Below are 21,009 nucleotides of genomic sequence, written 5' to 3'. Positions count from 1 at the left end.
TTCCTAGTTACTTTCTCTGAAATAGCTGTTCCTAGCTCCTCCTATGGTATGAACACACATCTTTTGCTATTTTATAACTCATAATTTAATCATTACTGCAAGCATAAATGCTGCATTTTTTTTCTTTGAGAACATAAGGACTGCTTCTTTCAGTTGTTGCTTGAATGATATCCACTGAAAACTTTTTAAAAAGCCTAATCTTGACTTCTTTTACAATGAATTCTGTCTGAAACCCTTTTGTATCTTCATTCATGTCTTGGATGGACATTGTGTGCCCCACCCCAAACAAACTATTTTGCAAGTGGCCTTAGCTACTACATAGAAAAGTTCTACAATTTCTCAGAGTATATTTCTGATGATTTTTATTTTCAGGTCTGTAGAATACCTACTCTCCAATTTAACCCAGGAAATCTTTCATTGTGAAATCTGGCATCTTGCAGGTTATTGTAGGGTTAGAACTTCTCCCTGATCAAGCAATTAGATATAAAAATACTTGCCCTATTTCCTGGATCCTCTAAAAGTTCTGCATGAACTCCAGACCCCTGAAGAAGGAAAGAACTTAAGGAAATTTAGGAGTGATGACTCATGTCTCTGGGTCGTACCTGTTACTAGATGCCAAGTTGTCAAAACCTTAGTACTAGCCAGGATTACATTTATATCACCCAATAATGGACACACAATTTAAGACAGAAATTTCCAAGTCTACATCTTACATTAAGCAGAAACAATACATGTCTGGGATAACAGCACACATAAGAAGTTAAGAGAAACAGAAAACAGAGGCATCCAACAGGGATGACATTAAACCTAATCGCTATTAGATCACAGGTATGGAAACTGTGTGTACACTTGGGGGGTTCTGGGCTATCCTGCTAGAAAAAAGACCATACACAGAGGAATATGTACCCAACCATGGTTAAAGTGTAGCCTAAAAGGCATGAGGGATATCTGACCTCATGGACTGCCTACTTTACTGATTCATTTCCATTCCTCTTGTACATAGGTACATGGGTTTGGTCCTATTCCTACCAATATCTACTTAAGCTCTATCCAAAGAAGTGCGATAAGTTGGCAGTCAGCAGCAGGAACCTCCTGGGTCCCACCTGTGCATAGAACTGACCTGAATCTGTCACAAAGCTTTCTGTACCCAAATCCCATGGGGGAGAGAACTGGAACCTCAGAAGTGCGGAAACTCCTAAGAACTCAGAGGAGACTACTCTCTGCCCACATTACTGACCCAAAAAGAAATGGCCTAGTGCCATCTGTGCACTCTGGGCACAGGGACCTATGAACAGTCAGGGGCAGGACCATTCAGGTTTCTGCCTGCACCAAGAACCGAAAGCCAGTCACCAGGAGTGCCTACACACCTGAGATCAGAGCACCTGATCCCAGATACAGCTGAAAGAAAACAGGTCTATAGGAGTGCTGACACACAGGCTTACAGGAGGGGCAAGCCACTGTCAGAGACAGCAAGACAGGCTAACACCAGAGACAACCTGATGGCAAGATGCAAGTGCAGGAACCTAATCAACAGAAACCAAGACTACATGGCATTATCAGAGCCCAGCTCTTCCCCACCAAAGCAAATATTTGATACCAAACATACCGGAAAAGCAAGATTTAGATATATATCACATTTTATGATGATGATAGAGGACCTTAAGAAGGACATAAATAACTCCCTTAAAGAAATACAGGACAACACAAGTAAACAAATAGAAGCACTTAAAGAGGAAACACAAAAACCCCTTAAAGAAATACAGGAAAACACAACCAAGCAGGTGAAGGAATCGTACAAAACTGTGCAGGATTTAAAAATGTAAATAGAAACAATAAAGAAAGCAAAAGCGAGAAAACCCTGGAGATAGAAAACCTAGGGAAGAGATAAGGAGTCATAGATTCAAGCATCACAAACAGAATAAAAGAGAAAGAGGAGAGAATATCAGGAGCAGAAGATACCATGGAAAACATTGACACAACTGTCAAATATAATGTAAAACACAAAAAGCTCCTAGTCCAAAGCATCTAGGAAATCCAGGACACAATGAGCAGATCAAACCTAAGGATGATGGGTATAGAAGACAGTGAAGACTCCCAAATTAAAGGGCCACTAAATATCTTCAACAAAATTATAGAAGAAAACTTCCCTAAAGAAAGAGATGCCCATAAACATACAAGAAGCCTACAGAACTCCTAATATATTGAACCAGAAAAGAAATTCCTCCTGTCACATAATAGTCAAATTACCAAGTGCACAAAACAAAGAAAGAATATTAAAAGCAGTTCAGAAAAAAGGTCAAGGAACATATAAAGACAGACCTATAAGTATTACACCAGACTTCTCACAAGAGACTATGAAAGGCAGAAGATGCTGGGCAGATGTCATACAGATCATAAGAGAACACAAATGCCAGCACAGGCTACTATATGCAGCAAAACTCTGAATTAACATGAATGAAGAAACCAAGATATTCCATGACAAAACCAAATTTACACAATATCTTTCTACAAATGCAGACCTACAAAGGATAATAGATGGAAAAACCGAACACAAGGAGGGAAACTTCACCCTAGAAAAAGCAAGAAAGTAATCTCCTTGGAAAAACCAAAAGAAGAGAGACACACAAGCATAATCCCACTTCTAAATATGAAAATATCAGGAAGCAATAATCACTTTTCCTTAAAATATCTCAACATCAATGGAATCAATTCCACAATAAAAAGACATAGACTAACAGACTGGATATGAAAAGAAGACCCAGCATTTTGCTACAGGAAACACACCTCAGAGACAAGGACAGACACTGCCTCAGAGTAAAAGGCTAGAAAACAACTTTCCAAGCAAATGGTCTGAAGAAACAAGTTGGAGGAGCCATTCTAATATCAAATAAAATCAACTTTCAGAAAAAGGTCATCAAAAAAGATAAGAAAGGACATTTAATATTCATCAAAGGAAAAATCCACCAAGATGAACTCTCAATCTATGCTCCAAATGCAAGGGCACCTAAATTCATAAAAGAAACCTTACTGAAGCTCAAAGCACACAATATACCTCACACAATAACAGAGGAGATTTCAAAACCCCACTCTCATTAATAGTCAGATCATGGAAACAGAAATTAAACAGAGACATAGAGAAACCAACAGAAGTTACGAACCAAATGGATTTAACAGATATTTATAGAACATTTCATCCTAAAACAAAAGGATATACCTTCTTCTCAGCACTTCATGGTATCTTGTCCAAAATTGACCATATAATCAGTTGCAAAACAGGCCTCAACAGATACAGGAAGATAGAAATAATCCCATGCGTCCTATTAGATCAGCATGGACAAAGGCTGGTCGTCAATAACAATAAAAACTACAGAGGGGGTTGGGGATTTAGCTGGGGGTTGGGGATTTAGCTCAGCGGTAGAGCGCTTGCCTAGCGAGCGCAAGGCCCTGGGTTCGGTCCCCAGCTCCGGAAAAAAAAAAAAAAAAGAAAAGAAAAACTACAGAAAGCACACATGGACATGTAAGTTGAACAACGCTCTAGTCAATGATAAATTGGTCAAAGAAGAAATAAAGAAAAAAATTAAAGACTTTTTAGAATTTAACGAAAATGAAGGCACAGCATACCCAAACTTATGGAACACAATAAAAGCACTGCTAAGAGGAAAGTTCACAGCTCTGAGTGACTGCAAAAAGAAACAGGAGATAGCATACATTAGAAGTTTGACAGCACACCTAAAAGCTCTTGTACAAAAGAAGCAAAGACAAACAAGAGAAGTAGAAGGCAGGAAATAATCAAACTTGTGGCTGAAATTAACCAAAAGGACAATAAAAGAATCAACAAAACCAGGTGATGTTTCTTTGAGAAAATCAACAATATAGATAAACCCTTATCCAGACTAACCAGAGGGAACATAAAGTGCATCTAAATTAACAAAATCAGATAGGAAAATGGAGACATAACAAAAGAAAGTGAGGACATCTAAAACATCATCAGATCCTACTACAAAAGCCTATATTCAACAAAACTGGAAAATCTGGAGGAAATGGACAATTTTCTAGACAAATAAAAGGTACCAAAGTTAAATCAGGAACAGAAAAAAAAACATAAAAAACTCCATAACTCCTAAAAAAATAGAAGCAGGTATTAAAAGCCTCCCAACCAAAAAGAGCCCAGGACCAGATGGGTTTAGTGCAGAATTCTATCAGACCTTCATAGAAGACCTCATACCAATACTGTCCAAACTGTTCTACAAAATATAAACAGACAGAACACTACCAAATTCCTTCTATGAAGTCACAATTACACTTATAACTAAACCACACAATGACCCAACAAAGAAAGAGAACTTCAGACCAATTTCCCTTATGAACATTGATGCAAAAATACTCAATAAAATTCTTGCAAACCAAATCCAAGAACACATAAAAATGATCACCCATCATGATCAAGTAGGCTTTATCCCAGGGATGCAGGTCTGGTTTAATATATGGAAATCCATCAACATAATCTACTATAGAACAAACTCAAGGAAGAAAACTGAAAGCAAAAAGTTTAAAATTGCCCCCTAGAAGACCTTGATCCTGCCAAGACTGAACCCCCAGTGAACATGATTGTTGGGGGGAGGGCGGTAATGGGGGGAGGATGGGGGGGAACACCCATAGAGAAGCAGAAGGGGAGGAGTTGGGGGATGTTGGCCCAGAAACCGGGAAAGGGAATAACAATCGAAATGTAAATAAGAAATACCCAAGTTAATAAAGATGAAAAAAATTTTGCCCCCTAGACAAAAGTTGAAGCCAAAAGCGGACCCTGGAACTGCTTGTTCCAGAAGCTAGCCGATCACAGAAAAAGTAATTGCACCAGCTGGTTCAGTCACTTTGTTCCAGAAACTAGCTAACCATAATAGCAGCTGACCATAATAGCAGCTGACCATACTAGCAGGAACTGGTTAACCATAAAGTTAGATTAAAATCTTAAAGAACAATCATGAGAAACAGGAGGTTCTTCCTTGTGATTCGGTATGGTTTTTCCTTTAAATACCCCTTCTCCCAACCATTCGAGGTCGAACTCCTCTACCCCTGTGTGGGATACCAGTCTCAACCCCAGTGCACTGGTTTCTGTCGTCCCTATCAATAAACCTCTTGTTGATTGCATCAAGATAGGTCTTTGTGAGTTCTTGGGGGGTCGAGTCATCCCGAGACTTGAGTGAGGGTCTCCCCACTCCAGGGGTCTTTGAAAAGCCCCACATGATCATTTTATTAGGTGCTGAGAAAGCATTTGACAAATTCAAAACCCATTCAAGATCAAAGTCCTGGAAAAAACAGGAATTCAAAGCCCATACCTAAACATAGTAAAAGCAATATATAGGAACCAGTAGATAACATTAAACAAAATGGAGAGAAACTTGAAGCAATCCCACTAAAATCAAGGACTATACAGAGCTGACCACTGTCTCCCTACTTAATCAATATAGTACTCAAAGCCCTAGCCAGAGTAATCAGACAATGAAAGTAGATCAAAGGGATACAAGTTGGAAAGGAAGAAGTCAAAATATCACTATTTGGAGATGATATGATAGTATACTTAAGTGACCCCAAAAGTTCCACCAGAGATCTACTAAGCCTGATAAACAACTTTAGAAAACTGGCTGAGTATAAAATTAATTCAAACAAATCAGTAGCCTTCCTCTACTCAAAGAATGAATAGGCTGAGAAATAAATTATGGAAATGAAACGCTTCACAATAGTCCTAAATAATATTAAATACCTTGGTGTGACTTAAACCAAGCAAGTGAAAGGTCTGTATGACAAGAACTTCATGTCTATGAAGAAAGAAATTGAAGATCTGAGAAGATGGAAAGAACTCTCATGCTCATGGATTGACAGGATTAATATAATAAAAATGGCCATTTTGCCAAAAGCAATCTACAGATTCAATGTAATCCCCATCAAAATTCCAACTCAATTCTTCATACAGTTAGAAAGAACAATTTGCAAATTCATTTTGAATAACAAAAAACCCATGATAGCAAAACTATCCTCAACAATAAAAGAAGTTCTGAGGGAATCACCATCTCTGACCTCAAGTAGTATTATGGAGCAATAGTGATAAGAACTGTATGGTATTGGCACAGAGACAGGCAGGTAGATCAGTGGAATATAATTGAAGACCCAGAAATGAACCCATACACCAATGGTCCCTTGATCATTGATAAAGGAGCTAAAACCATCCAATGGAATAAAAAGATAGCATTTTCAATAGATGGTGCTGGTTCAACTGGAGGTCAGCATGTAGAGGAATGCAAATCAATCCATTCTGAATGGTCTGTACGTAGCTTAAGCCCAAGTGGATCAAGGACCTCCACATCAAACCAGATACACTCTAATAGGAGAAAAAGTGAAGAAGAGTCTTGATCACATGGGCACTGGGGAAAATTTCCTGAACAAAATGACAATGGCTTATGCTCCAAGATCAAGAATCTACAAATGGGACCTCATAAAACTGCAAATCTTCTGTAAGGCAAAGGACACTATCATTCGGACAAAACAGAAACCAACAAATATGAAAAGATATTGACCAATCCTACATCTGATAGAGGGCTAATATCCAAAATATAGAAAGAACTGGAGAAATTTGACTCCAGAGAGCCAAATAATCCATTAAAAATGGGGTAGGTACAGAGCTAAACAAAGAATTCTCGAAGCGCAAGGCCCTGGGTTCGGTCCCCAGCTCCGAAAAAAGAACCAAAAAAAAAAAAAAAAAAAAAAAAGAATTCTCAGCTGAGGAATATCGAATGGCTGAGAAGTACCTAAAGAAATGCTCAACATCCTTAGTCATCAGGGAAATGCAAATAAAATAACACTGAGATTCCACCTCACACCAGTCACAATGGCTAAGATCAAAAAACTCAGGTGACAACAGATGCTGACAAGGATGTAGAGAAAGAGGAACACTCTTCCATTGTTGGTGGGATTGCAGACCGGTACAACCATTCTGGAAATCAGTCTGGAGGTTCCTCAGAAAATTGGACATTGAACTACCTGAGGATCCAGCTATACCTCTCTTGGGCATATATCCAAAAGATGCTCTGACATATAACAAAGACTCATGCTCCACTATGGTCTTAGCAGGCTTATTTATAATAGCCAGAAGCTGGAAAGAACCCAGATGCCCTTCAAAAGAGGAATGGATACAGAAAATGTGATACATCTAAACAATGGAGTACTACTCAGCTATCAAAAACAATGACTCCATGAAATTCATAGGCAAATGGACTGAACAGAAAATACCATCCAGGGTGATGTAACCCAATTACAGAAAAACGCACATATGCACTCACTGATAAATGTATATTAGCCTCAAAATTCGAATCACTCAAGATACAATCCACAGACCACATGAAGCTCAAGAAGGATGACCTAAGTGCAGATGTTTCACTCTTTCTTAAAAGGGGGAATAAAAATATTCATAGGAGGGAATATGTTTGCAGAGTTTAGAGCAGCAACTGAAGGAATGGCCAGTCAGAGCCTGCCCCACATGTGCCATATATATATGGCACACACACACACACACACACACACACACACACACACACACACACACACACAGTCACCAGGACTAGATAAGATTGATGAAGCTAACAAGGGCATGCTGACAGGAACCAGATATAGATGTCTCCTGAGAGACACAGCCAGAGCATATCAAATACAGAGGTGAATGCTAGCAGCAAACCATTGAACTGAGAACAGGACCCCCACTGGAGGAATTAGGGAAACGATTGAAAGAGCTAAAGGGGCTTGCAACACTATAAGAACAACAATGTCAACCAACCAGAGCTCCCAGGGACTAAACTACTACCCAAAAACTATACATGGACTGACCCATGGTTCCAACTACCTATGTAGCAGAGGAAAGCCTTGTTAGGAACCAATGGAAAGAGAAGCCCTTGGTCCTGTCAAGGTTGGACCCCTCCAGTGTAGGGGACTATAGGGGGGGATGTAAGTGGGGGTGGATGGTGAGTGGAACACCCTTATAAAAGAATGGGAGTGGGAGGGGATAGGGCCTTATGTACAGGAAACTGGCAAAGGGAATAACATTCCAAATGTAAATAAAGAAATATCCAATAAAAAATGAGGAAAAGTAAAAAGTAAAGAAACAAAAAGATGGAAAATTTAAATATAAAAAAGAAGTGCAATAATTTTGACATAAATATATTCAAAAGGAGGTATTGTTTTCTTTTTCCCATATAGTATGTTCCTAGTACCAGCTAACAGTGAAGAAACTTGGCCTCTGGTTGGCCAATATCACTTTACAGCTAGATCTGCTTTGCAAATTAAAAAAGAAAAAAGAAAGGAAATGAGAAAAACTCTCTATGTCTAGATTTTCTTCTTAAAAGACAGCCTAAACACCTTGAAAGCTACTAACTAGATTGCCATGCATAAAGTTTCTTCCTGCGGACACATTTGCCTTAACACATCCTTGACATTAACTCAAATTCTGTGGGAAATGAAACTAAGTATGATTGAATCTTATCAAAGGTCTATTAAATAATTTTGAAATTTAAAAAGTCAGCTGGTGGATCTTGAAACTAAGAGATCCTCCTCTAATTACTTTTTAAATAATTGTCCTCTCCATTTTCATTGTTTATCTCAAAAAACTTCATTTTAATTAGTTGATTTCCTTTTATTTTCTATTTTATCTTTATTTAAGACGGGCTATTGTATATGAAAAGTTCTGGAGATAAATTGAGGCTCATATTGATGCTATCTTCCTTTGGAGAGATACTTCTGGTTTTATTCATTGACACAGAGGCGGATCAGGTTAATATAATGAATGATAACACGAATTAAAGCTGACCTTTGATTTTGGTACCAGCTAGTTCTTTTATGATTTAGCTAGCATGTAGACCATTACTGCTCCCATCTAAAAAATTAGGTAACCAATAAAATCCATTTTTCACTTAGTTATATAAGACTAAATAAAACCTTAGTCAAACCAGAGGTTCTCAACAATTTCTTCTTTGCCTCATTTACTTGGCCTTTTATTTGGAGTGGAAAATCTCATAAGATAAAAGGAGCATCAAATATGGGGTCTATCCCTCTTAGTTTTCCTTATCTATGACATTTCAGACTATAAACTATACTCTGCTTTAATACAGTTCTAACACACAAGGATTTTTCTCTAGAAGTTATAGTTTTCCTTGTTGGGTTCCATTCCTAGCAACTGCATCATGTAAGCACACAACCACCTACAACCCTAGCTCCAACTGGATCTGACATCTCTGGCCTCTGAGTACTGGGGTCTGTGTGTATATATGTATGTATGTATATATGTATGTATGTATGTATGTATGTATATATGTATGTATGTATGTATGTATGTATGTGTGTGTATAAATGTATATATGACTAAAAATAAATATTGTTAATAAAGAAAAATTAGTTGTCCCTTAGTGATATACTTAATGATCTTTTCTTTACTCTCATCTGAAGAAGAAACTTCATCTTTACAAAACAAAAAGTTTATAAGAAGCATGAGGAATGGATGTGAGTTTTATTTGTACCATAGAAAAGAATTTGCCAAACATTAATTATAATGCATATATGAGCTACAATTATTGAAAATTCTCTTGTGTAACAAACCTTTTAACTTACTTCTAAGAAACAAATAAAATACATATGGGAAACATACCAGTGTTAATGAGGCTTTCTAGCATGTTCAGCTCCACCTCCCCCCAATAACACACACAAGGGATCGCACCAAGTTATTAAACTTGGCTTTAAACTCCTGAGCTCAAGTGTTCCTCTTGTCTTAGTCTGACAAATAACTAGATCCATAAGAACAGATCACCATATGCTTCACTCCTTCTTTAAAAGGGGAACAAGAATACCCTTGGCAGGGAATAGAGAGGCAAAGATTAAAACAGACAGAAGGAACACCCATTCAGAACCTGCCCCACATGTGGCCCATACATATACAGCCACCAAACTAGACAAGATGGATAAAGCGTGCTGGCTGATAGGAATCGGATGTAGATCTCTCCTGAGAGACACAGCCAGAATACAGCAAATACAGAGGCAAATGCCAGCAGCAAACCACTGAACTGAAAATGGGACCCCTTTTTGAAGGAATCAGAGAAAGGACTGAAAGAGCTTGAAGGGGCTGGAGACCCCATATGTAAAACAATGCCAAGCAACCAGAGCTTCCAGGGACTAAGCCACTACCTAAAGACTATACATGGACTGACCCTGGACTCTGACCTCATAGGTAGCATTGAATATTCTAGTAAGATCACCAGTGTTAGGGGAAGCCCTGGGTCCTGCTAAGACTGAACCCCCAGTGAATGTGACTGTTGGGGGGAGGGTGGCAATGGGGGAAGGATGGGAGGGGAACACCCATAAAGAAGGGGAGGGGAAGGGGTTAGGGGGATGTTGGCCCGGAAACCGGGAAAGGGAATAACACTCGAAATGTAAATAAGAAATACTCAAGTCAATAAAAAAAAAGAGGAAAAAGAATAGATCACCATGTTGACATCACAGCCAAACATTAATATAACACAGAATATGTATGAGCATTATACTAACAGTCTTAATATAAACTGACATCCAATACAACTTGGCCTTGGGAGGTTTAAAATCTAGTTAATATATCAGAGAAACTTTGTAATTGGCACATTTTACTTAAATATCTCATTGTTTTATTAAACCTTGAATGAAATAATTCTGTCTTAGTTGTTTCTATTTTTTGAATCCTAGATTTTTTACATGTAAGGTTTAAATTATTATGAAATTAAAATAACCTAACAAACCATAGTATACCAATTCATTGTCCATCTTCCACAAATTAATTTTAAATTAATTCATTCACCTTTGCTTCCTTTTCATCTATACTAAATACTGGCCCCAATGTACATGTTTTAGTGGTTAATGTAACGAAAAGAGAAGTTGACTTGTTTGATGGACTCCTGGAGAGATGGATGGATGAATGAAAGTGTTTAAATTATTATAAAAAGGATAAAGGTTGAGTTGGTTATCTTTTAATATTTCATTTCTCTTAATTTATTATACAAATGATCAATTACGTAAAAAATAAAAGGAGGAAAGGATTAAATATAAACTAACTATATTATCCATAAGTAGATGAACCTTGAATACAAAATGAGTGAATTCCATATTCATTTTTGGACAAAAATGAAGAATTACTTAATATAATGTAAGAGATGATAGCTAAATACATATTGTGTGAAGAGATATACTTTTTGACTGAATGATACTTAATACTAGATTATCAAGTTTCTATGATTCTTAGTAGAGAAAAGTAACCTTTTGAAGTATTCATGTAAGCTCAGTTATTATTTTGAACAATCCAGAAATGAGGATAAATGCTGATACAATGGAAAAGGAATTTGAGGTGACAACTCAATGTGATTACCAAATATTCTATCTATAACAAAATATAGGCCTTTATCTCATGAGGAGTAGTTTTTTAAAAAAGGACAGTTTTTCCAGGTGTTAGTGAAGTAATGCTAGTTTGGTAAGTAAATACACAGGAATATGAATGGAGAACAGCACAACAAAACTATGTCTTACCTGTTCAGAGAAATATTTCAGTAATGTGATATGGTTAATGAGATGATTTTTCAGACTGGAAAATTCTGACATGCAATCAAATGGTGGCCTGCCAGGGAAGGGTGATAAAGAGATTCCATCAATCTGAGTTTCTTTGAATACAGTGTCTTTATTCCTCGGGAAATTGAAAGTTACAATTTAAAATATAGCAAGTTTAGATAAAAGGTGCAAATAGCTAAATTCTAGGAATATCACAATATGATATGAAGCATGTAAGAAATTTAAGTAGATACTAATAAATGTGATATTTCTATGACACCAAAAGGGGAAAAGATGATACAAATACAGTTTGTTATAGTTATTCCTGTGTTCAAATTATTAAAATAAATGTTAAAGGCTGAGTAGGTTGTCTTTTAATATTTCATTTCTCTTAACTTACTTATTATACAAATGACTGTTAATATAATAAAAAGTGAAAGGAGAAAAGGGTGAAGAAAAAATAACTTTATTATCTAGAAGTAGCTGAACCTTAAAAATAAAAATGACTGCAATTTGGTATTCATTTTTAACATAAATGAAAAAAGAATTTAAGTTAATTAAGATATCATAACTTAATGAAAAGTTTGGGTCTTCTTATTTATATCTAATATAGCTTTTAACCTTCTGCTATTGGTACGCCTCCATAAGATGAGCAAAAGGAAAAAGAAAAAAATACTGTTTAGGGGATGGTGGGAATTATCCTCTACTTTATCTGAATAATAGGCATAATAAGTTGTGGTATAATTCATTGGTAGATTGGTTTCCTTTGAAATGTAAGCCTTTGTATTCAAAAGTTCTTCAACAAATATCTTTCAACATAGACAATAATTTTAGGTTGTCTCTGAAGTACAAAACATGAAGCACTGTAGTGATGAATTTATTTGTCTTCTAGCTAGGGACTTAGTATTATTTTTATAAATCAACAAGAAAAAGGAATTTATAATCTCCTCTAAATTTTGAGATTAAAATGACTGGTGTTTGAACACATGACATTTGTGAGACCTACTTCTAAAGACTAACATGAGCAGAGACTCAAATTATCTCTTTACTTAAAAGCTGTAGTAAAGTTTATTTAAAATCCTTAACTACAGCTATAATTGAGCGTATAAACTTATGTGATAAATGTGTTTTGTGAGGATCTATAGGGTCATGCACTATAACTCTCTTCAGGATACGATAAATATGGTCAAAATTCTTGAACCATTTCATCTATTTTTAGAGCCAAAACGTTTGAACAAGTGGAAACAACTCTGTAATTCTTTTGCACATCTTAATCTTCACCATAAACATGGTAAATTTATATTTACTTAAAAGTAGAATGTAGGGTAGTTGTACTTAGATAAGTGGACCTCAATTAGTATTTTTCCTCAAGATGAACTTTTATAATTTTTCGGACATCAAGTCAGTGAAACTACTAACATTTTAAATGTCAAATAGAAACATAATGACGTAAGTGTCACCAAAATCAGAATTTCCAATTAATATCATAATGAAAATAGCTTTTAAAAGCTGAAAACTTAAAATAATCTTTAAAATGTATCTTGTTACTAATAATGTATCATTAAAATGATGCACTCACTATCTTATAAGATTATGATACTTGTGGCATCAACATTTCATACACTGTAGGTCATTTGAGATTATTCAAATAATTTATTATTAAATAAATTCACATTTCACAAATAATCGATAAGGAATTATTTATAGGAAGAAGTCAGAGAACCAGATTTTATTCTTTGGTTCATAATCATGTCATAATTTTAAACTCCTGAATTGACTTTAGTTGTCATAAAAGTGCTGTCTCTATTATCAAAATGATTAATGAGTTGTAAATCCTTGTTAAAGTTGAAATAATTATCAGATCTAATTCACTGAACTGATTTTAAGAGGCTGAGCCAGGTCAAAAGTAGCATGGATCACATTTTTAAAACATAATAATGAAATTACTTTCTAATTACATAATTCATGTTTTGTTTTAGAATCATAGAAAGGAACAATTTATAATAAATCACAGTAATTATTTCAATCAGGATTTAATAATTACATTCCTCTAGCTGACAATCTGACCGTATATTTTGCAAGCAAATACTATTCAATTGGCTTAAGACCTTTTGTTTGTTTGGCTTTTTTTTGTTTGTTTTATAAAGCCAATGTAGGCCTAGGAGGCCTGGAATCTGATATATGAGGTGAGCCTCTGTTTCCCCAGTGCTGGAATTAAAGGCATGCATCACCATGGATGGACCAAGCCCTAATTATTCGTTAGAAAATGTTATCTTCTAAAAAGTCAGACAAGGACTGGAGAGATGGCTCAGTGGTTAAGAGCATTGACTGCTCTTCCAGAGGTCCTGAGTTCAATTCCCAGCAACCACAGGGTGGCTCACAACCATTTGTAATGGGATCTGGTGCCCTGTTCTGCTGTGTCTGAAGATGACTACAGTGTACTCATATACATAAAATAAATTTTAAAAAAAGTCAGACAAGGTCTTGATAAAAACTCTAAAGCATATTTACTTTGTGAGAAAACCTGATATTTTATAATTTAAGACAAAGAAGCTTTAAAATACTTAGATTAACACAGCTTTAAAATACAAATGTTTTATAAAATACTCAGATTAACACATATCCCTGTGATCTTTGAGATTTTCATTTATAGAAATTTTGATATACAAATATTATATTTTGGAATATTTAGTCTTGGGTTTAGGAAAATATATAATTGTTCAACATGAATATCTCCTATTTCATCATTACTAGTCATTAAGACGGAGTCTTAGAATCTGCCATGGTATAAAACCTTTAATATTTTCAGATAGAATAGAGAGAGCACTAAAATGACTTCCTACATTTTGAAAATGTTGCTTTAATATTACTTATTCCACTGTTGAAAGTAAATAAGCCCTTAAAATGGGAAATTCACTGAAAGAAGTGTCTTTATACTGATTCTATAATATGAACACTGTGGTGATACTATTTTGACAAAATGGGCAAATTGAATGTAGTGAATTATCAAAGGTTTATTAAGCAGATTATATGCATTTGGGATATCTTTTGTGATTACTCCATATTATAGCTATCTTTGCTTTATGGTTAATGAAATTTTCTAAAATTTTCTCTTTAAATTCAGCTTATGGCAGAATGTATCTTTTATGTATGCTTCTGGCATTTGCTTTCAGCTGTTTCATAAATAGTTGCTCATAATAAACTCAAATGTAAAAAGAGAAAAGAAACTGCTGAATTTGTCAAATTTCCCATTACGTTATTTAAAATTTCTTTGAATTACTATGAAGATTTTGTCTTTATTCCTTTTTTGTCTTTATTCCTTATTTATGTGAATAAGTTTGTTTTTCAATCAAATATTAGTTACAAAAGAGAAATAATTAAGCAAAAGAGCATACAATATGAATTGTAGAAAAGTAGAAAAGTTCTTCCTGGTTTAGCTCTTTGTTAATCAAAACACAGGACCCTTTTCTCTCTCTCTTTTTTTCTCTTATCTGAAACAATATAATACTTAGTGGAAGCAAATGACTAGGAATCTGTGAGATGAACTTTCTGTAAATAAAACAGATAATTGATTATAGTTGTTATATAGAAACCTACATACTAATATTTTAACTACATTACTACCTAAACAAAATTAGAAATCATCAGTATTATTTGATGAGCCATTTCTTATTAACACAGGATTTTAGAAGAAATAGGACTAACTCATGTTAACTAAAAGTTCAGTTTAATTAATACACAAAGAAGGACTACTTTGCTTCAAAAAGGCCAGATATTATCCTTTACAATTTTGATTTAGTGTCTAAGAGGCTGCTTTTTTTGAAAGTGTGAGTGTAATTTTATCTACAAAGAGAACTCAATGAGAATCCTCCTTAAAAAATACTACTATTGTTGAACAAGTTGTAAAAGTCAGATGGTAAAATACTGATTTAAAGGGAACCATGCACCTATTTTGTAGGTCCTACAGAGATAATCATGGTATCAATAAAATGTCTTTAAACATCTTTGAAAGGAAACATGGAAATAGTATCCATTCCACACCTAAGATTTCTGAGGAGAATGAAGGGGAAATACAACTTGTCTTATGGCTTTAAATATCATGTATTAGAAATTACCTTTCCAGAATGTTTAATATCGTGTTGACAATATTAACCAGTTCAAGGGTAGCTGTAAGAATGCTATGAGGTGGCTGTTCAATAGTGCCATGTAGACTACGTGCCAATCTTCTTTCCGAAATTGTGACAAGAACACGATCAATAGCATGCTCAAGTTGTTCACTTTCTTTTCCAAATCTGGTAGGCATCTTTTTGATATTCTGAAATTAAAGTGGGAATTTGGGCACAAGAAATGAAGCAGTACTTTTCTAGCATATCATAAAAATGTAATAGGTCCAATATCAATATCATTTAGCCAAAATAATATATGAAGGATGCAAAATTACCATCAAGCACCTTTCATTCTTTAGACATTTTCTAATAATAGACATATAATTAATGGCAGATATCACTAAAAGAGAGTGAATGTAATAATGTTCAGCCATTGGAATGCTGATGTAGTTTTAGAATGTGGCAAAAATTATTTATATATAATTAATGCTTCCTAATTCTCCTATGAAGTAGTACATCCAATTCATTTTTGATAATATATAATCTCATAAGGGGATAAGGCATACAACAATATGTTATACTTTATATTGATTTGGTACAGATTCAATATACAAAAAAAGGCATATTTAATTTCTATTTATGTTAAAGCATTAGTAATTATGTGTAGACTATTATGAGAATTGATAATTTAAACATACACAGACTAAAAGATTCCATATTTGGTTTTGGTACTTTTATGCATCACATAAATGTGATTTGAGTTAGTATCAATACACCTGTTATCCATCACATTTTTATACAGAGCATCATCAAGCAGCTATCAGAAACAATCACAGAGTTAAAATAATGGCTCCATGTGCCTTCCACTTTAGAAAACAACTCAATTTCTACAGATAACATCTAAGTAATAAAAAATACTTTACTAAATATGCTGACAGGATCCATTTAAAGTCTGGGGATCAGGGATCTTTTATTATTTAAGAAACAAGTTTATGAGGGGTTTAGTACTGGGTTCAATATCGATTACATGCAATTCATATTTTCAGGACTGCCAAGAAACCAAATAATTGGGTACAAATCTCTTTGGTTGTTGCTTTGACAAACATACCATGTATCATGTGACACATACAAATTTTCACTTTAGCAATCCAATTTAATATGTATCCCCTTTAAAATTCCTTTTATACATCAAGCAGTATTTATCTCATACAAATGAGTTTCCTTTACATGAGCAGATTAAAATTTGCAGGCAAATGGATGAAACTAGAAAATATCATCCTGAATGAGGCAACCGAAACCCAAAAGGACATGCAGGATACGTACTCATTGATAAGTAGATATTAGCCATAAAACACAGAATACCCATGTTACACACCACAGACCAAACAAAAAATTAAACAAGGAAGGCCCAAGCAAGGATATTTAATCACACTTAGAAGGGGGTAACAAAATAGTCATAGGAGGCAGAGGGAGGAAGGGAAGTAGGTGTGAGAGGGGAAAGCAAGGGGAGTGGAGGGGCAGGTGTTGGGAGATACAGGAGAGAGACCCAGAAGGCAAGGAGAATGAATGGAAATCTATAAAATCCCAGCGTGGAGGGTGGGAGGAATCTTTAGGAAGTCCCAGATACCTGGGATGCGGGAGGCTCCCAGGATACAATGAGGACGACCTTATCCCAGATGCTTAACAGTTGGAACATGGAACCTGAAGAGGCCACCTCTTGTAGCCAAGCAGGAACCCCAGGGGAAGGATGGGGACACCAACCGACTCACAACACATTTGACCCAAAATTTGTCTTCTCCAAAAGAATCAAAGGGACAAAGATGGAGCAGAGACTGAAGGGAACGGTCAACCAATAACCAGCTGAGCTTAAAGTCATCCCATGGGTAAGCACCAATCCCTGACACAATTAGTGGTACTCTTTTGTGCTTGCAGACAGGAGCCTGCTATGGCTGTCCTCTGAGAGGCTCTATCCAGCAGCTGACTGAAACAGATGCAGATACCCACAGCCAAACGTTGAACAGAGGTCAGGAACTCAGTATGAAAGAACTAGGGGAAGGACTGAAGGGCCTGAAGAGGACAGGACCCACAGGAAGACTAACAGAGTCAAATAACCTAGACCCTTGGTAGTCTCAGAAAATAAGCCACCAACCAAAGAACACTTTTTCAACTATGTTCACTGCACCTTTATTTATAATATCCAGAAACTGGGAACAACCTAGATGTCAATGGAGTATTACTCAGCTGCTATAAACGATATCAAAAAATTCAAAGGCAAATGGGAAAACTTAGGAAAGATCATTCTGATTGAGGTAACCCAGAACTAGAAAGGCAAATATGGTTATGTGTGGACACTATCATTTAAATAAATGATAATCATGCTAGAATCCACACACACACACACACAGAGGCTAATTAACAAGGAAGCCTCAATGAGGGACATGTGGAATTCCCTGGGAAGGGGAAACAGTAGATTTTATGGGCAGACTGGAGCCAGGTGGGTATGAGAAGAGGAAGGATCGTGTGGTGGTATGGGAGAAAAAGAGGGAGATAATACTGGTAGAAAATGAATTGAGGAGCAAGTGGGAGACAGTGTAGAAAAATAGTAGAGTGGAAACTCCCTGGAACCCATAGAGTGGACCTAGCAAAGTCTCCTAGTACTGGAGAATATAGATTCTGAACTGGATATACTCTATAACCAGCAAGGTTCCTAGCAGTGAGATTGGGCCATCAACCTAGCACAAATTTTGCAACCTACAATCTCTTCTGCCTGCAACATATGCTGGGATAATAATGTTGCAGAACTTATGGGAGTGGTCAACCAATGACTGCTCTAACTCTATTCTAACTCCACAAGAGGGATCCCATAGCCTATGCCTCACATTGCCTGGATTAAAAAAAAAAACCAGAAACAGGATATCCCAGAAACTCTGGATAGAATCAAAATCAACTGAATAAAATCAATGAAATGATTCCTAATGAGATTCTGATATACTCTTACTTTGGTACCTAGCCCAATTGTCATCAGCAGCTGATTTGAGCAGATGCAGAGACACACATCTTAAACCACTGGAACCCTATATGAGAGGGAAAGGATGAACTCTATGTAGGAGCCAGAGAGTTCAAGGACACCACAAAAACATGGCCTACAGAATCAACCAAGCAGGACTCTCATAAGGGCTCACAGGAACTGAAATGATGAACACAGACCCTGTATGACAGGGTCTGAGCTAGGTCCTCTACACAGACATGCTGTTTGACGTTCTGGGTGATGTGGGACACCCAGTTTGCCGGGGGAGGCTGTCAATGACTGTTGCCTATGCTTGGGACCCTTTTCCTCCTACTGGTTTTCCTCACACTGCCTTGATGTGAGGATTTGTGCCTATTTGTACTGTAACTTGTTAGTCCATGTTTGATTGATATGCCTGGGAGGCCTGTTTTGTTTTGTTTTGTTTTTTTTCTGAAGGGAAATGGAAGAGAAATGGATCTGAGGGAGAGTGGATTTCAGAGGAGGGATTGGAAGGAGTACAGTGAAAGGAAACTGACGATGAAATATATAAAAGAAGAATAAAAAAATTGTGTGTGTGTATGTGTGTCTGTGTGGAAAAAAGTCTTGACAAAGCATTATGAGATAATGAGCCAAAGAACCTCTAAAAATGAAGGCTCCTATTCTAGAAACTGCTTTAAATTTATTTGAACTATTAGGCAATGAGGCCGATAGAGACCCCCAAACAACCCCATCTATTTCCAAGCCTCTTTACAAACTGATGGTAATAATGCACTATTGTAGAAGACCACATCTGCAAAATTTATTGAACTAGTATTCAAGGAACTAGAAGGTACAGTGCACACACTACAAAAGGAAAAAGAAAAAAAAACACTAACCTGGTTATAAACACTTTGATCTACAAAGGTTAACTGCCTGCAAGATATGATAGTACAAAAGAAGCAAAAATTTTGTGGGACTAACCAACCAGTAGCTGATCTGATTGGGTTTAAAGTGCCCTCCAAGATGGTAGGCATAACTGACACTTATTAGGTGGCCAAGAATCTAAGACTAGACAGGCCAGGAATCTAGGAGAATACCAAATAATTCTGCTCTGCTTAAGTTAATATAGAAAGAAAATTATTATTATTAACAACAAAAAAAGAATAATAATCATATAAAGCAATCAAATAACAAGACTTGATACATAATTGCCAATAATCTCTCTTCATGGTAATGGTTTTAATTTTCCAATTTAAAAAGTAGACTAACAATTAGGAAATATGGATTAAGGAAGGTGGTTAAACATAATCAAAATAAATTTTATTAAATTCCCCAAGAATTAATGAAAATGTTACTAAAAACATTTGATGACAAATACTGGGAAAAACATAGAGAAACAAGAACCATTACTGTTGGTGGAATTGTAAACTTGTGCGGCCACTAGGAAATCAATGTGGAGAGCTCAAACAAGCTAAAAGGAGATCTATCATGATGTAAACCAGCTATACTACTCTGGCATATACCTAAAGAACTTAATATCCTATGCCTAGCCATATTCATCCCCACTCCATTCATAGTAGATAGGAAATGGAAACAACCTAAATGTTTTTCAGATGATGAATAGATAATGAAAATGTGGTAAAATACACAATGGAATGCTATCTGAGTGTAAGGAAAAATGAAGTCAGGTAATTTTCAGGTAAGTGGATGGAACTAGAACATAGAAGACTAAGTTGATCCAGATCAAGAAAACCAAAGTCCACATGTTCACTTCTATTTGTAGAGCCTAGCTCTCAATCTTTATATTTGAGTATATAACCTGAAGCAATTGAAAAAGACCAGAAAGTAAAAAGGTAATTATTATAGTAAAGTAGAAAATAATAAACTCTATAGAGGGATATAGTAAGATACAGTGCTACTGAAAGGGGAACTGGAAAAAACTAGGCAGGGACTTTAACTGGGGAGAGAGAGTTATACGAAGGAGAAAAGAGATAATAAGTAACAGTCAAGATGCCTATAAACACATAAGGAGACATTATTTTATATGCTTATAAAAACATGAAATATATGTGTGCATATATATACACATATACATCTGTTTGAAATTATTTTACTTTTAAAAATAATAGATGATCTAAAAAAAAACTATGCCACATGAGATGATAATACTGCCCCCAAGAGCCATATACTATATAACAGGCATCAGAAAACTCTTTCCAGGGATGTTCAAGAGACTCTCAAAGCAATATAGGCTACTGACATTGCCCTTGGTTGCCTCTAGAACATGAAGATGCGACCCAACTGCTGAAGATACCA

At 35.9% G+C, this 21,009-nt stretch overlaps 1 protein-coding gene across 15 annotated transcripts in view; it reads right to left on the bottom strand.

Moving 5' to 3' along the window:
- The window catches only part of Tex16 (testis expressed gene 16), a 376,428-nt gene that overhangs the window by 276,381 nt on the left and 79,038 nt on the right, over positions 1-21,009 (bottom strand). For 12 of the 15 annotated variants that reach the window (XM_063279704.1, XM_063279698.1, XM_063279702.1 and 9 more), the window contains exons 6-7: positions 15,717-15,916; positions 11,584-11,671 (exon numbers count right to left, since the gene is read on the bottom strand). The exons of the other annotated variants lie outside the window; for them this stretch is intronic. In XM_063279704.1, coding sequence (XP_063135774.1) covers positions 11,584-11,671; positions 15,717-15,916 — 288 coding nt within the window. The remainder of the gene's footprint in view (positions 1-11,583; positions 11,672-15,716; positions 15,917-21,009) is intronic. 15 annotated transcript variants of the gene reach the window in all.

The sequence above is a fragment of the Rattus norvegicus genome, chromosome X (assembly GCF_036323735.1).
Source record: "Rattus norvegicus strain BN/NHsdMcwi chromosome X, GRCr8, whole genome shotgun sequence".
In the NCBI taxonomy this organism is placed as follows: Eukaryota; Metazoa; Chordata; class Mammalia; order Rodentia; family Muridae; genus Rattus; species Rattus norvegicus.
The sequence above is the reverse complement of the archived record's forward strand: the minus strand, read 5'-3'. Positions and strand labels throughout refer to the sequence as shown.